Below are 18821 nucleotides of genomic sequence, written 5' to 3' on the forward strand. Positions count from 1 at the left end.
GACAAACATCTTCTTGGATTTGAGAAAAATAGTTTCATTTGTTATCAGAATCTGCCTGTGAAGAAATAATGGGTTCAATATTTATCACAAGGATATATTATATATAATATAATATGAAAATAATCAACAAATACCCGAATATGACGAGAGAGCATACGATTCTGATTAATTTTTTCGATCGTGATAGAAACAAAATTTGCATTTACATGGGAAATTCTTAAGAACATATTTACAGTTTGAATACAGATTTGTAAATGCTTATAAGGCAATGTAGTGAACAGAAAGCAGTGTTGTTCAGAGATTCTAATGCTAAAGTATCATTTCTACGGAAATTCTGTTTAAACAAGAGTATCTGGAGTGATTTTCTTTATATGGACTTTTTGTAGTGAAAATGTTTAATACAGTCCAAATCTTACACGAATTTTGATTTGAGTAAAAATTGCGAGAGAAATCATATAATTATAGCAACATGCACACTAAAAAGTCTACTTTTTCTGCGTCTTCTTTAGAACTGCTAACATTGTAACTCATGCCTCTCTTAAAAAATTAAGTTCATTTTTTGTTCTTAACTGCATATATTGTCGCATCATTGTCTCCAGCCTATAAGCTAAACGAATCTCGTATACGAAATTTGTCGATTGTCTTAGGTAACATTATTAGGTGTCAATATGGACATGCATGTATTCAAAAAAGTTTTTTTTCCGTTTTGCACACATTTGAAAAGAAAGAGGGCGTACAAGGTGACGACAGTCCCTCGCTCTGACACAATGTACACGTATTTCTCAATTTTCAAAGTTCAGGAAAAGCTATTTTTTCAAAAATTATTTTGGCAGTAATGCCATTTTCAACATAATTGAATCATTTATTTTATTGAATGACTTTTTCGATGATATTTTTTTGAGGTTGACAGTTAAGCATATTTAGTGGAAAATGGGATAAAATGGAACCATAAAAATTGGTTTTTGAGTATGGATGGATCAAGTCTGCATTCTACATTAAAGCACACTGACAAACATCAATGACAAGAGGAATTCCTAACGTAGTAGTTAACGCGTTCAGTCTTACACCCAGCCGGACCGTCACGGTAGCTCATTCGGTAGAGCGCTCTCTCCGTGATCGGAAGGTCGTGGGTTCCAGCCCCGGCCGCGACTGACCTAAGTCGATAAAAAATAGGTAGCAAGTGTTCCTTCGTCAAGCGCTAGGCACTTTGAAGTGAAAGTGGCGCCGGGTCCTTCGGATGAGACCTTAAAAACCGAGGCCCCGTGTCACGGCAGGCGTTGGCACGATAAAGATCCCTCACTGCTCAATGCCCCTGAGTGCCGAGTAAAAGTCTAAATTTGAAGCCCTTCATCGGTATATGGTGACGTCTCTATATGAGTGAAAAATTATCGAATGAGACGTAAAACAACATACAATCAATCATACACCCAGTCGACTATAACCGAGACATAAATATTTAAATGAATTTTACTTATTTTTTCCAATACACTGATAAAACACAGGTATATCCGGGTAAATCCTAGACAAAAAGCAGACTATAATTACTATCAAAATTTAACAACTCATGTTCTATACATATTTATCAAATGTGCGCAAAACGGGAACACACCTTCACAAACGCGTATTTTGCTTATATATACATTGTAAATGTTTCAAGAACTTGTACAACATTTTTATAAAAGAAATTCTTACTATATCATGATACAGATGTATATTTTATCGATTTAATTATAAGTAGACAAATTTACATTTTTATAACAAACCGCATATTATTATTGAAATTTCAATCTAACACATATTTTAATTTTTTTTTCTTTATAATATACTACATGTGGTACCTTTTTCCGAAAAATTACTTGTATCTATAAGCATATCTAGATCTTGTGAATCATGATGCTCTTGTATAATTACTGTTTTATAACCTACTTGTACGCATAATAAAAACAATTTATCGTTTTTAATTTGTAAATCATATTGTGATTAATGATTTTATATATTGTAAGCTACCCAAGGGGTGGCTAGTATTTCTGAATCCTCAGCATGTACAGTATACAGGTATTTACTTCATCATCTAGATAAATCATCTATTTACCAGGATGCACCAATTTAATTTGCTCTCATGTAAAATAGACCAGGCTTCTCTCTCTGTAGATACTTGGTGGAATAATACTTAAGATGATGATCAGTCATACTTATCATTTATTGTACGTACAGCATCTCATTATCATAACAATATAGGCAATACACAAATAACAACATAAGAAAACATGGCTGATTCTTCAGAAACACAAGTTTAGGTCGTCCAGTGTGGTAGGAAATTTCTAACTAGGCTAATTACGTGTAATTTACATTATAAGTATCTCACCGTCTTTGTTTTCTTCTTTATCTTTTTAAATGTGGCCGCCGTACAACTAGCTGAAATCTGTCGTAACGTAGTACGCGCTTGCTTATATAACCTCCCATCCCCTGTCACATGACACATATTATCCAATGAAAATATGCCGTACGATCTATCAACCAATCAACAGCTTGTACGGGAAGCTGAGTTCTCACACAGAACTACTTTTGCCACACAAGCTGCCGTACAATATCGTAACAAATATAACAACGTAAAACTAACAACTGGAAATAGAATATATAAAATAAACTTGACTAGACGAATAAATTAATACCTTCAATGTTTAAAAAACATTCCTAGGCTGTACAATAGGTACTGAACAATGTAGCGTATGAATATCGTAACTACAAACGATAGCGTAAACAAATGTAGTTCCGATTAAGCTGACTGATAATAAAGTTAATGCTGACAATAAAGAACTACTTATAGCCTCAAAATGCACAACAACTCAAATTAAGATGTAGAATCTGATCCAATATTCATAACTTGAATCATAGATCACTATAGTAAATATGTCACTAAACCGGAAGTGACGATCCGAGTAAAGTATGATGGCTACCAAAACAGGAAATGTTAAATCTACCCTCTTATCCCAGATATTACAAATCCTACGACTTTACATGAAGCAACAACGTAAAATATGACGATAATAGCTATTACTACAATCGTATCAAGATAAGCTGACATATTTTCAATAAAATCGTAAGCGAACAACTTTTCTGGCAGGCACATGATGAACATAAGATTAAACAAGTATGAGAACTAGAAAGACCGCACAATATTACGTATAAAATAAAGTGATATATTACAATATGTTACAATATGTTTGGCCAGAAAACATATATGTGCATTCATGTTTATATATCTATACCCTTCCAATCAAAAATTTTAACAACTTTAAAAACTGAACTCGGTAATTTTAAGTACAAATAAATAAACTTTGCATCTTATTTCCGGACCATTCAATTCACATTCACATGGAACACTTTTTGCGAGTGGTTTATTTTAATGTAGATACTTATGTATCTTTTTGTAACCAAACCAAATCTGTACAAGTATTAATAGTATCTCGAAAAATTGTAAAAAGTCAACATTTCATAAGTTCTATAGTTTTAAGTTCTATAGTTCTAAGTTTCGTAAGGTCGATACAATGGTCTTGTCAGCAAATACAATCTAACATTAAGTCAAATGCTGACTAAAGTTTTTCATACTAATTGTTAGGCCATTATTTACACACTGAATTGTCGACGGATTTTTCCGCTATTTCCCGATCATTACAAGGATCACATGGCGGGTATGACCGGTCAGCAGGGGATGTTCACTCTTCAATGGCAACTGATATCACCTTTGATGTTTTAGAAGTCCGTGTTTGCTCTGGTCCTGATTTGTATTGTTTAAATGGACTTTTGAGCTTGAATACTGTCCGTTATCTCCATATATTTCATTACAGGCAGACTGATGACGGACACCTTATGATCGCAAAAACATCCTTTTAATAATCAATAAATTTTCAAATAAAAAAATGCTGGTTCTTTTTATCTTTCTTCAAACGGTGGACCATACACAGTGGAATGTTTTCCCCATTATCAACATTTTTATGTAGGTGTACGTTAGGGAAGCTACAGGTTCTTTCTCGCCTAATTACTAAAATTCGTTCCCAGATGTAATTTTACATTGTTTGCATATTTCTTTTAAGAGAAGTGCAACTGCCTATCTGAAACATCATTCGTACAAAGAACTTCTTTTTTTCAAATTTGTAAATGGGTAAAAATCATCGACAAAATTGACAAGGAGTACAGCGTAATATGTGACTATGTTACGGCCATGTTAGAGTGTAAACAAACCGTGAAAAGTCGTAAAAAAATATACAGTGTATTTATAAAATAGTTTAAAAAAATAAATCTTTCTTATCTTTCTTATCAAAATTCCTAATGCAAAAATAAAGTTGAAGTTTTTTTTTCTCTCCTTAAAAAATGTGTAAATGAAAGGGAGGTTCTATTAAAAAAAAAAAAATTAATCACGATGTAAAGGGATTGTTAAGTATTTTGCAATTTAAATCAATAATTTTTCCACCATTTTGTCCTAACAAAAAAAGTGTTATTCTAAACTGAAGTTAATAAATTAAAGCTTATAACGTCTCAAATTAGTTCAGATGGGTTTTATACAATCTTCATTGTTTTTTGATGTTACTCTAATTTTTGCCATTCAGTTAAATACAATCCTTCTCTACCAGGAATAAAGTCCCATTAATATCCTCTATTTATGTGAATGTTAACCAAACAGGTAAGCTTAACGCATTCTTAAAAATCAAAACAATGAGAAGAGTTGTCTGTCTTTTTTTACGGGCTACTAAACTGATGAGTGTCTCAATGAAAAGTGGTATATTTACCAAAAAGAAAAAAGAAAGAAAAAAAAAACTTCAAGAGGCATAAACCAGTTTGTTTGTTTGTTTTTTTTTTTAAAGTTCCAAGCGATTTTTTTAATGATTTATAAATTGGAATCTGTGTAAGTCCTGAAAGTTTCACGTTTTTTTTGAGAAATCGCGTGCACAAAATCGGTAAGGAAAAAAAAAACACCCCAATAATAATAATGAAAGTGAAAAAAAAAAAAAAAAAAAAAAAAAAAAACTAAAAATAACAAGATCTTCTGTAGAAGACAGAAGACCTTAATAACTAGAGCAAAGCTCGTTGCAAAGCAATGAGTAGGTCTTCCGTCCTGTTTTGACCGGAAGTGAATCAATAAAAGAAAAGAATGAGTTAAGACATTAAGAAATTAAGAGGTTTTGATGCAAATCTTAAAGTCATTGGAGACCAATGACTTTAAAATTTGCATCAGAACCTGTAAAATAAGCTATTTCTGGCTACTTCCAGTTTGAACCGTAAGTGATATCAATGGATGAAAAATTTGTTTGGACGCTTCTGGTTAAATAAATTAACCAATACCGTGTCGAAAACGTCAAAAATATGCATTTTCGTTTAGGCCGGAAGCGACGTCATTTGACAACTTTTTTTTACTATTTTTCTTGCTCGTTTTGAGCAAATTTGCTCCTTTGATGTATCACAAATTCACAATAGTTTTTGAGTTATTGAGAAAACACTTTCAGTCCCTGTAGATCCTTTATTTTAAGGGCCAGTCCCTAATTTGTCGATATCAAATGAAAGGGCTTGTCATTCTGCACAACTTTTGTTCTATATGTTTTATCAAAATATTTACATGTAAAGAGATATTCTTGAAAAATTGCTGAAAATTTTTATATACTCAATATGACTATTTTCGGAGCATACCGAGCGTCAACGAGCGGCACTACTGGAAAAATGAACTACCTAGTACATGTTCACATTTACAAACATTGCTCTATTATTGCTGAAAATATCAAGTTCCTATAAAAAGTGCTTTTTTAGAAAACGAGTGGACAAAGTGACCCTCTAAAAATCACTTAATCGCAGAAATCTCCGGACCTGAAATGACGTCATCAAAACAAAAAATGTATATCTAGATCTTTTGATGTTCTACCAGACCTGAAAGTTTCATGAAGATCAAACAAGCCGTTTCCGAGAACTCGTGTGCACAAAATAGGTAGGGGAAAAAACCATAAAAAAAATAGTGGAAAAGAAAAATTAAGAATAACAGAAAGGTCTTCCGCTGAAGTTGGAAGACTTTAATCAAAGTGAAAAAGAAACTTAAGAATAACAAGAAGGTCTTCCTTAGAAGACGAAAGACCTTAAATAGTTTGACCATTGTACTAGTGGGCAGAAACCAAGCTATATAATCCGATTTTCAATCAAATACATGAAAAATTGCTCTCACATATATATTAGTACCTTCACATGGATAACAATTTGATTTTAAAAACACCAGTCAACAGTCGACCTAACGACAGTCTGTATTTGCAAACAAGTTCATTGTATCGACCATTATGATAGAATTTGCGGAATATTGACTCAAAACGAGCTTGTAGATGCCCTTGTACCTTAAACTTATATGTCAGTAACTTGCCTCGGTTCAAATTTTTTTCGTACTTATAAGATGTAATTGCGTATCGAATACATTGGGAGACGGAGACACAAAATTAGGTGTGATGGTGTATTGCTACACAAATAAGAAAGATAGTGGATAGAAAATAAGAAATAATTATGTTTCTTGTAAATTTTATTAGTTTGCCATCAATGTCTTTCTCTAGTAAAACATACAAATATGAAACAGATGCGACAGACTCTGAGATGTCGTTTATTTCATAGTTCAGGGAAATAAAAAACATAACATATATGATATGTCGTCGATACATCTAAATGTCGTACTGAACGCCACTGCAAGAGACTTCATGTAGAAGGTTTTGAATAAATTGTACTTATTCAAATATCAAAACAGGTCTTTTAATAAAGGGACACTTTTAGTACTTATATGTCTTCAAATATCCATTAGTTCAACGCAATAAATTAATCCTCTAAATGCAATTCTTATACTTCCAAAAACAATTACCGATATTTGGACTTCTTTGTTGTTGCCACGGTCGCTGCAGCAATCTCTGACTTGCGTATTAATTTAAAATAGTACCAATTTGGCGATTTTAAGACTCAAATAAACGACTTTAAAAAGATCGAAACAACGGTTTTCTAACTTTTCTTTCTTTATCGTAGAAACGTTTTTCATATAGATTGTATAATCGATTCAAAAGAAAAGGATGTAACGGATGCAAATTAAGCTCTTCACGCTAGATGGCAATTCATGGACACGACTTTTATTTTATCCGTGGCTTTGGTAAATTATTTTGAGGTGAATTTTATTTTGTTGGCCATTAATGAATAAAATTTCATGTTCATTTTTTCTAATGTGATTTACCCCTTTTTTTCAAAATATGAAATAAAAATTAACTTAATATACAAATTTTTATTGGTCAACTTGCAGAAGCAACAGTATATCGGTACTTTTCCAAGATCAAAGTCACAATGCCCACTTGAGTCAAATTACGATATTTAAATACATGTACATGAGTGAACCAGAAATGAAGTCCCTTTTTAACCCTCAAATAAGCCAAAGGACATGATTTACTACAAGTATACACATGTATTCACCATTGAACCTTCATTACAGGGCGATTTTAACATACTTCTATTTACAGGCATCTTGACTTGACAAATTACAGTTTTTACTGTTCTTAATGGGAAGAGTTTAAAAAAAATACATTCACGTTACGTTGTGTCCAGGGGCCAAAACTTATCACACTTGAGGCTACACTAAATAAGTTTTAATAGTTACTAAACATCTTCTCTGAACTTGCCATGTTCAAAAATGTTTTTGATAAGCAAATATGAATATTTTTTTTCTCCTATCATTTGAGACTTTGGTATTTTACAGTGTGTATGTAAAGAATATGTAGTCAGTTTGAACAACATTGAATCTTCATATACGAGTTTTAAATGAACCCAATCATTTTCATCTTTTTTTCTTTTCTCCCATGAAAGAGTCAAGGATTTTACTTTAAATTTTGAAAACTCTTTATTCAAAGATGTATTGTGTGAAATTGCACGGTTTAAAAATTGTTCCAGTTCTGAACGAGAGGTAAAAATCTTCAGAGATTACGGAAGGGCAAACTTAAATGAGAACACATGACAACGGACAAATCTAGACCATCAGAGTGGCTCACCTGGGCTAGCTCAGGTGAGCTCAAAATAAAGTACAACACGATCAGCTGATCTCAGTAACAACGTGCACAATGAAAATTGTAATGACAGGAACCATCCCGGGAAATTTAAGAAATCCCGGCATTTAAACACTTCTGCCATGTTTCACTTTTGGGACTCAAAACCTAGGTTAATTTGCTGCGTTTACGCTCTTCATTGTTTCCAAACCATTAGAACAATTTCGTCGTAGAATGTTAAATACAACAGCTCTAGTTCTTTAGGATGTTTTTTCTTCTTGTGATTTGAAATAAATTTTTCCGTCATCATTTTCGTACTTGCTGCTGGTTAGAATGTGACTTTCCCAATCAGGCCAAAACCGTTGTTTCATCCGTTCACAGTAAAGAACTATGTTTGGCAAATTTTCTGCAATGAAAAAAATATATCAAAATTTTATATGATAAGCTTTTAAGGTTGAATCGGCATTTTAAATATGATTCAATTTAATACAAAACCATTATTTATCCAGTATGTACATGCAATTCTTTCTGTGCAATGAAAAAAGGGAAAAAACTAAAACCTATTCAGGTGCGGATACAGGAATTTTTCCAAAGGTGGGGGTTGGGGATGTATGTACATCAACTTTCAGGCCCCTAGCAACGGTTTCAAAAGTGGGGGGACAACTCCCCCCCCCCAAAAAAAAGAGAAAAAAAAACTAATTTACTGTCCAAATAGTGGAAATTTCCAGTGCTCGACCTTACAACATCAAAAAGTGGGGAGGGGGGGGGGGGGAGGGGGTGATACCAGCATCTAAAGAAAAAAATTACTATAACAAATTCCTGTACTCAGAAAAATGTGGGGGGGGGGGCTGCCTTCTATGGGCCTGACTTTTACAGATCAAACTCAGACATTTTCCAAAAAGGTAACAAACTTCCCCTAACCTGATATATGCAGATGAAAGAGGTATCCCACTCACAGCCAGTGGATACGCGTTTTATTATACTGATATATATTATAATAGCACATTTTATACCATGGGGTATAGTTTTGTGGAAATCAGTATTGGCGTCAAAAGTTGAAATGAAAATTTTCTGAGGGGTGGATAGCACACATTATACGCTGATGTAAAAGCTTTGCTATATGTGAAATGTTTTTAGACCATGAAAAATAGTTATTATACCTTCTTAACATTACAAAGTAAACACTTTAACAGAAATTTAATAAAATAAATAGGGGAAGAGCTGAAGTTATTCCGATTGTTATATTGTTTAGTTAGTTTGCCATTATAACGTCTATAATCATGATAATCAATACATGTACAACATCTAATTATGGAACAAATGTGGCAAACTCTGTGGTTTCTTTTATTTCGAGTTTACTGGCATGTATCGAGTCGACATATGAATCGTCGACATACATGTATAATTCTCTCTATAAATGTTAAATTTTAGGCCACAACAAGAGTTTTCTTCTCGTGGAGATGGTTTTTTTTTTTATAAAGTAAATCCTGATTTGTAAGAAAATAAGAATCGGTCAATGATAAAGGGGTAATTTAGTGCCCATCGAAATTCCAACAAATTGTTGATTGTTGTGGTCTCAAGAAACAACATATTGTCGATGAGGAACTCCAGCATCTTCTTAAGTAATATCAAGAGTCAGAGTTTAAAACAGTTAATGTATGTAGAATCGGAATGTTACAAGTGTTTTGGAAGTAATACGACGCCCCTTTAAAACAAACATGTTAACGAATCACAGACACAGATAGGACTTCGACATCGACTCGGAATATATTTAGTGTTTACGATGGGGATAGTTGTTCTAATTTTGCTCTGTTTATGACCCACCTCTAACATATCTGTCATGTTTTGAGTTCGGCATGTTCAATATTATCATGGATAACATTCCAAACATCGCACAGTCTACTTCGCTTGGCTCAGATCCCATAAAAAATTCCTTGTCCCCTGAAATGAAAAGAAAATCAAAATAAATTTAACATGTATAGAATTATGACCATATACATTTTTTCTTTACATAGTGTCCAAATCTTTAAAAAAAAAATCGGCGTGTTGCACATGTACCAGTATAAACAACAGCCTAATCTGAAAACAATATTCGCAATTGAGCCCATTTATTATTCGTCAACTCAATAACAATATTGAAAATTTATAAGAATTGTGTTTTTCCCCGCAGTTCTGGAAAAGAAATGCATAATTTCTCTCTCAAACTGTTTCCGCGGGTATCCCTCTCAACATTCATACGATAAAATTGTACATTTCCTCTCACTTCTGTTTTATAATCGCCTGCTTTATTAAAAAAAAAAAAAAAGAGAACTGAAACAGTTGCATATAGTGATATTAAATATCAAAAGGTCAAGTGAGTCAGGTAACTTTAAAACAGAAAACATTCAGTCCGCAGATCGAAAAAATCCAGACACTTGGGATGTGTTTTTTAGTAACACTAAACAAGAAAACAAAAAAAACAAAAACAAAAACAAAAAAGAAAAAAAAAAAAAAAGAAAGAAACAAAAGAAACAAAAAAAAAAAAAAGAAAAAAAAAAAAAAAAAGAAGAAAAAACATGCCATCAACTTTAAAAACTATGATATGGAATTTTTTTCCCAAACAAAGCATATTTAATCTCTGATACAGACAGGAATAGGTAACGTCTTTGTATGTCGGTTGTACAGTAGTCAGGCCGTATGAAGCAATTTCGGTTGGGGGGCGGGGGGGGGGGGGGGGAGGGGCGCTAACAGAAGAGTCGTCAGATTATTTTTATTGAGTGACACAACCGTAAATTAACTCCCCCGTGACCCCCCCCCCCCCCAATACACACTCTTACCCCGGTTTCTATTCGCTAGGTACACGTAGTTTTGCAGAATAATTCTCTGAAGACGCTTAGTCGGACACTTTTTTTCTTTAAATGGGATTGACAATTTATGAAAATGTGGAAGCTAGCTGCCACTGAAATTAAATTTGCCAAGTACCTTGACCCAATGCGCTCTCCCACCTTCATTTTTTTTCACCATACAGGTGTCAAAATTTTACAAAACATATCAAAATAGTGTCAGATCAAATAGGCAGATATAGATGTTTCACAATTTTCTAGGTTGTTTATTTAAAATCCATGATTTGGTTTGAAGGTAATTCAACATTTTGTAAATGCCAGGCTATATATTGTATTTTGAAACATTTCCGAGGATCGCATCAAATGCTTCATCTTGTATTGAAATATTTGAATAATACTTGGCCACGCTTTAATGCATGAAAGTGATTTTATATATCACATTTAAAATGGTTCACTTATATCCATACGTACGAGTTCATTCATTCCTGGTATGGATATACATGTACATATACTAGTATTTTTTATATGAATGGATTGGATGTTTTTGGCGTTAAATGAGAATAATTATGATATGCCAAAGATTATATGCCTTCGGTAAATTAAGGTTCACCATCCGATGATTCCTCTGTTCGCTTATAAATATTTACTTTAATGCTTATGATTTTCCAAAAAGCAATATATTTTTAGTTTAAACACGAACAGTTTTAGCATACCTTGTGAGGCAAATTTTGACAAAAATTGCCTATCAACTTGACAATTTTATAATAATATAGTCATTTACCCTAATGAGAGTTATCTCTCTTGTAAGAGGGTTAACAACCTTAAGCAGTACTCTCTCTCTCTCTCTCTCTCTCTCTCTCTCTCTCTCTCTCTCGGACCCTAATCGATCGTGTTTATAGCTAGCTGAGCAAGACTTTTGTTTTTATAAAAATCTAAAAAGATGCAGAATCTCCACATCACCCATGCGTGACGACTATTAACAATTCCATGTTTTAATTGTGGGAAATTTTTCTTAAAAAAATATTTTTCTTATACCAAGAAAGTTCGATATTGCAGTCATGTCATCTACAGCTATGGTCCAGACCTCGTCCTGGGTGTGTCGGCCTATCCCATGGCCCCACGTCTCTTTCTTGATGACACGTTTAAGGAACCAAATGGTGAGCCAGAGTTTAAGCCCTTTGTATGGTATAACCTTCTCCACTGTGGATGTGTCCTCGCCGAACATTTCTATACACATAGTCCTATAAAAGAGCAGTACTTCATTATGGAACATTTCTATTCTATGGATGGTCTGGCGTGTATGTTGTGTGCCATCTTCAGATCCTGGCGGAAACATTGGGTTAACTTTGTTCATGGACCATGGTCAATCAATTTGTCTGTCAATCTGAGAAGGTATTTTGTTTTCGTACAAAAAAAGTTCCTTAGATCACTCTAGATCTTATGAACTCTTAGTACAACTTGAAGTGCAAAACGAGAAATAACAATACTATTATCAAGAGACCGATGGGTAACGAAGCTCACCTGAGTTATCGGTCTTGGCCTTCCTTCTTGCGTAGATTTTTGAAAGCATGTTCCTTTTACCAGTAAATTCCATTATAAAGTATATTTTAATGACTAACCGAACTTGCATTATTTAGTCTGAACTTTGAATTACTGTAACTCAAAGATGCATTGTGCTAGGTTTGGTTTGAAATTGGCACAAATTGCCTGTTGGTTCTAGACAAGAAGTCGGAAGTGGGCGAGAGTTAACAGACGACAAACAGGAAGCCAGACAGATGATGAGAAAAGCTCACGTAAGCCTTTTGCTTAGGTGAGCTAAAAATTAAAGTCTAAAAACAATTAAAGGTGATTTCATGGCTAACCCCCCTAACACGCCTCAAAATGCAATCTTTTTTTAAATACAAAAATAGTCATTAAATGAAAAATTTCGTGATATATTCCTTTAAAAATATTTGAAAAAAAAAGTCTTTTGACAAGTCCTCTGCATTTATGCTAAGGCCCTTTTAGATATTATGCACTTGAATGGAAGATTTGTCTTGTGATATGTGTATACAAGTCATTAAAAATTACAGAATAGTTACTTCACATCTTTACCAATATAGATTTTCTTCTGTCATCTTTTGAAACGCTCTGGCCACCGCTTGATCTGAGGGAGACAGGTCGCCATTAACGTCCACCCCTCTTTTTTTCTTTATATAGTCAATGCAGAACTGGGAATCAGCTATAGATTTTCCGTCATACTCTATCCAAGGCGTTTTCCTTTTGGAGGAAAACTTACCCGAGTGATCGTTCTGCAAAACAGTTGTAGAAATTTATAGGCATTGGGTAGAAAACATCGTTTAGCATTATCCCCGTAATCGTATTTACACTGTACCTGGGGAAAAAAGTTTAGGCTATAATTTTTTTTTTAGTTCTCAATTTCTTTTCGGAGGCATACTTTGACGAGTTATGCAGTACAGTGAAAGACAATTACAAAAAATGATTCATGTCCTAAATTACATTTTTTTTTTTACTACAATAAAAGGTAATTTCAAGTAAAATTTCAAATTCGATATTTTTAACACAGTGACTGCAGTTTTGTTCTCTCGAAAAATTTTAATTGAGCGATGGTTACTTAACATGTTATTTGGCATTTCAGCATGTTCAGTGATATTTTACCTTATCTACAGTGTAACATGTATATATAGACACTAATTAAGTTAAGTCGAGCAACGTGAAAGACCATAAATAATCAAAATCAGTAAAAACAAGTACACAAGCACCAACAATCAATATTTCGTACACACGGGGGTTTTCTGACGTAGATTTTTGACAGATTTATATTTATCTGTTTTCATTTTCTCTCTGTTACGAAAGATTTTCCCTCCCCTCCCTTCCGCCCTAACGTTTTTATTACAATCCATTGTCCTAAATCGCTCTTGACATTATTTTAAGAAACATCTTAAATTGTAGAACGACGGATTTGCTAACTAACATCAATTATCTCTATCAATTGAAGAGCTGGGTAATTAAAAACTTAGTCATGACAAAATTCCCCATGTGAGTTTGTGCTGTACGTATTGCCTTGACAAATTCATGTTAATAAACGAATTATTTTCCTTTAACCTACTTTATAAATAAAATTGTTGTTTAATGAACTATGTGTATCTTTAATGGGCGAAACATATAACTTAACGTTAGCCTATAATTATAATGACACATGTAACTGTAATTTTAAAAATCTGCCAAAACGAATTGTATAATCATTCCTTTTTAAATACTTTGGTAAAAAGGGTGTAGCAGACTTTATGATTAATCAATATATAAATGGTATCGATATAAACGAAACTCCTTCCTTGTCCCCTAAAGTACCGGCATATCATGTATCATTTAACATATGAAACTATGCACAACACATAGGTGTCGGAAGCAAATTGAAAGGGGGGCTAATTGAAAGTGTGGGGGGGGGGCTAAACCAACAAAAAAAAGGCAAGCCCCAAGTTTCAATGCCTATATTATGTCTATCTTTGCAAAAAAAGTTGGGGGGGGGGGCTAAGCCCCCCCTAGCCCCCCCCCCCCCCGGTTCAGACGCCTATGCATAACACGATAGTCGGATTGCGTATAGTGATTCAAAAAGTACTTACAACGTACGGTGTTTTTGTCATCCGTAAAAATGTCTCCAATTTTAAAGGAAAGGGGGAGACGCTGGGCGCAAATGGACCTCTCCCAATTTGATACAAAATGACCACATCTGGTGGGACGTTGTGACGCTTTGTTGACCTGTAAATAAATGAGCCAATCAGATCAACACGTTAATATAAACAAGTTCTAGATTATAGATTGTTGTCCTTCATATTTTTTAAGAAACTGCTAATACGCTTCTTTTTATGTCAACGAATATTTATTGTTCTATATTTGGATTTTAAAAAAGTGAGGCCCATAGGCCACAACGCTGAGGGATGCCGATTGACGCACCTCTGTTGTCGTCTTCAAAGAAGTCCCTGTCACAGGGGCCGTAACATACTTGTTTGATATTACGTAATCAATAATACAAATTTTGTATATATTGTGATCAATCACGTAAAATCAAGAAAGGTACGTTACTGGTCTCTACATGTGGTTCCTGCATCATATGTAATATAAGCGTAAAATTTTAAACAAAATATAGTTCCGCACGCAATATATCGATGTTCAAGGTGAAGGAAAGGATAGTTGTTAAAGGAAAAAAAATATCTTAATGTCTACCGCAGAAGAAGTTAAATTTGAAGTTAAACTTACTATTGAACTTTTCTACAAGATTCTTGTAAATAAGACGATAACGGAGGTGTAACTGAAGCTTGTGTAACCCGTTCTCTGGTGAGTTTGGAAAAAAAAAAAACTAGATGCTGTCATAAGACAGTAATACTCGCACGTAAGTGTTTGCCTTTAAGTGTATGCTAGCTCCCTTGTACCGATGTCATGCACTGTTACAACGCAAAATGTTATGGAGTTATTACATTTTCGTTATTATATTTTGCGTCGAAATCAACGCAGAATGTAATAACACAAAATGTAATAACAGATTTTTAGGATTGTTACATTTTGCGTCGAGATTAATGCATAATGTAATAATGTACTTTTTGATGATTGCTTTTTGCGTTATTTTAATTTTTGCGTTGAGGGCAATGCAAAATGTAATAAAATGAAAATGAAATAACACAAAATATAATTTTTTGTATTGTGTTCAACGCAAAACATCATAAAATTTATTTAAACATATCTTTTTAAATACTATTAAATATGAATAGGTATTGTGCCAAAGTGGATGAGTCGGTTAGCAGTGTGAAATGCTTTTAATGTACTTTATATAACTTTCCTTTAATTGTTAATGCATAGATAAATCTTTGTCTCATAGAATTTGAGGTTTTGTTTCCTAGTTATTTTTTGCATTGCACGCTTCTATCATAAAAATTGTATATCCACTGAATACTAGTGGTACTGAATGGAAAGATGATTTAAAATCGGTGGAATTTAACCAATGATATAATTCGCGAATCAAATACTAGTTACTCAAATATACGTAAACACAAGACATGGGGATGCCCTTTTGCATTAAATAAAAATTAATAAAAATTGTCATGTCTGAAAGCCAGGAAAAAATTTGGTCCCTTGAAATGGAACTTGTATTATTTCGTAGATCAGGAAACGGCTAATAATAAAGCAATATATAATCATTGGCGTGAAAATTATTCTTAACCTGCCTGACCAAAAATGTGTGTTTTTACATTTTGCATTTTGCTTAATATCGACGCAAAATATATATAATAACTAAAAATATAATAATCCAAAAAATATCTTATTACAATTTGCGTTATTAGATTTTGCGTTGACATCAACGCAAAATGAACATGTAAAATTCCTAAAGTTTCTTATAACATTTTGTGTTATTACATTCTGCGTTGATTTCGACGCAAAATGTATTAACGCAAAATGTAATAATCCCGGTTTATTACATTTTGCGTTGTTTTTACATTTTGCGTTGTAACAACGCACGTTATGTGCTTTCAAATAACCATTTTCATAAATTCAGTACTTAGTTAAATAATTCGTATACATGTACATTTTTTTTTTTTTCTCTCTTCAATTTTGCTTTGCACGCTTTTATTATATTTCTGTGTGAAATGTTATTGCAACATATAAGCGATGATATTATATAGAAAATTTGAGAAAATATTACTTTCAGATCTGTGTCCCAGCCCCTTGATCAATAACAAACGTATACTAAGCACGAAAATTGTTGATCCCGGGGATTGGCGTAACAGAAAATTCAGGGTAAAGATTTACAGCACTGAATAAAAGTAGCCTATATAGATTTCTCAGATTTCATGAGATTTGAGAAATGAATTCCATATACAGCTTGGTTAAATAAGGTGATTTGGGCATAATTTTTAGGTACATGTATAAACACAATGCAAAACTTGTTTTAAACTTTCATTTTCAATGTAAAATGAAAACCAAGCATTTATAAAAGCGGGGATTTATTTTTCCATAATATCAGACAAAATATATGTTTCCAAATTCCCTATAGTCCGGCTCTCAGAAAATGATAATTTATATGAGATTGTAATTCAATTAAAACGTACCGTAAAGTATGGGGAAAAGTAGGTTTGATATTGACATAATAAATCTGGGACCAAAATTAAAGACGGGCTCAGCTCATTTTCCTTTTTAGATCTTCACCTTACTATCGGCCGCAGGAGCGACCAATCTATTAGCGGTTGCGTTTAGAAAATAGAATTTAGTGCCCGTGGGGAAATGAAAAGTTTTTTATTAGTGGATCGATCGAATAATTCTTCAATGATAGAACGTATAAAAGTTATAAATAAAATAGGCTAAAATTGCTTTACACAAATCTTGATTAATCTCATTATGTTTCTTTTTTTCATTTATTTCTCGCCAGATATTCATTTATGATTTTATAAAACGACTTAACGAGAAGTACATGTACTCCTCAACCTGGGAGTGTGAAAGACATGAACGCTTATCGGGGGGGGGGGGGGGGTCCGTCCCAAAGAACCTGTGAACGAAAATACTAATTTTGGCTTTAAATAAAGTTCTACGACTAAAGCTTAAATACATGCAGTTGAAAAAGCCATGCTGCGCTCACACACTAGACCACATGACGTAGTTTACACATTTTTTTTAAATCTATAGTATGATAGCAAAAATAATAATATTTTGTACTGAAAGAAAATATAACAATAGTGTACATGTATATATATGACAGCTCAACAATAGAATATCCTAAGGGGTGATAATGAACGGGATATAAAAACCAAACACATCTGTACGAAGTCTTATACATGCATGTATATCGATTCACTAGGATTTGCAGCCTTTCAGATTTTAGCAAAAGAAAGGTCTCCATATCCTTTATGAGAAAAAGCGATCCATGTATTTTTATTTCTTGATTACCATTTTGAGTTGACTTCCCTGGTTTTTATCGATCTAACTTAGACATTTTGTACAAAAGGGCTCAGTGTGTATAGTACCTAAGGGCTCAGTCAAATGTATCCCCCAGTCTGCCACGCTATAACCCCAGCCCATCCCGTATCACAAAGAAAATTAAGCTTGTATTATGATTGTTTAACGGTTATAGATTCAATACCTTCTTCACTTCATTGTAAACTTTGAGTTTACTTATGATATTAAAAATCGCACGAACTGTAAAAATCACATCAACTTTAACTTCAATTGATATTTTGTACCCCTAATTTTTGAATAAAAACAAATTATAAATAAAAAAACGTCAACAAAGTGAAAATTACACAGAACCGTGCAGATTCTCGTGTCTTTTTCTTAAATCATGAAAAACTGCTTTCAATTGTTCAATCTATGCGACATGGTTATATGTACAGCGCTATATAGCTCCAGGTGCATAAGTACATATATACACATTCTTCACTTTAATGTTTACAAATAGATAATATGATCTAGACACAATATATTTAACTCTAATACTATTAGTAATAGTTGTCGATTATGGTGCTCTTAAATTGTCAATTGCAATTACGTACAATATACTCCTCGCTTTTAAAAAGGGCACAAGAAAAAAATCAGAAGCATGTTTTGCACAAATTTATGCAACTTAATAATTTTACAACTGTACAGGTTGTGTATAATTGGCCATATATGTTAATATAAGATCCAAGATAGAACATGATAGAATGAGCCTCTAAACATGCTAATGCCCCAACTTTTAAACAGCTGGTCGATCCGTGTATTACGTTGACCCATCCATTACCTCCCTATGGACAAAAAATAGTACGAACGTTATACTTTTGGAAGATACATACCATTTGTAAAGAAAAGATCCAAGCCTGCATATAAGTATTGTTATTAATATAACTATTCCAGCAATGAAAATTTGTAGGAACATTTTCGCTGTTTAAATATCTTGTCAGTCTGCATAACCCTCGGCCAGGCCCATTGGTTTTAAGAACCC

At 33.3% G+C, this 18821-nt stretch overlaps 1 protein-coding gene across 1 annotated transcript; it reads right to left on the reverse strand.

Moving 5' to 3' along the window:
• Window positions 1–6529: 6529 nt before the first annotated feature.
• LOC133188632 (failed axon connections homolog) lies at window positions 6530–18755 on the reverse strand. The gene is made up of 6 exons (XM_061324130.1): window positions 18673–18755; window positions 14482–14617; window positions 12953–13149; window positions 11894–12099; window positions 9861–9977; window positions 6530–8442 (listed from the first exon to the last, which is right to left on the reverse strand). The coding sequence occupies exons 1-6, from the start codon at window positions 18753–18755 to the stop codon at window positions 8297–8299; spliced, it is 885 nt and encodes a 294-aa protein (XP_061180114.1). The 3' UTR covers window positions 6530–8296.
• Between the last annotated feature and the right edge of the window lie 66 nt (window positions 18756–18821).

Source organism: Saccostrea echinata, unplaced genomic scaffold (assembly GCF_033153115.1).
Source record: "Saccostrea echinata isolate AGI-Se365-2 ecotype Australia unplaced genomic scaffold, CSIRO_AGI_Sech_v1 ptg000016l, whole genome shotgun sequence".
NCBI classification, from domain to species: Eukaryota; Metazoa; Mollusca; class Bivalvia; order Ostreida; family Ostreidae; genus Saccostrea; species Saccostrea echinata.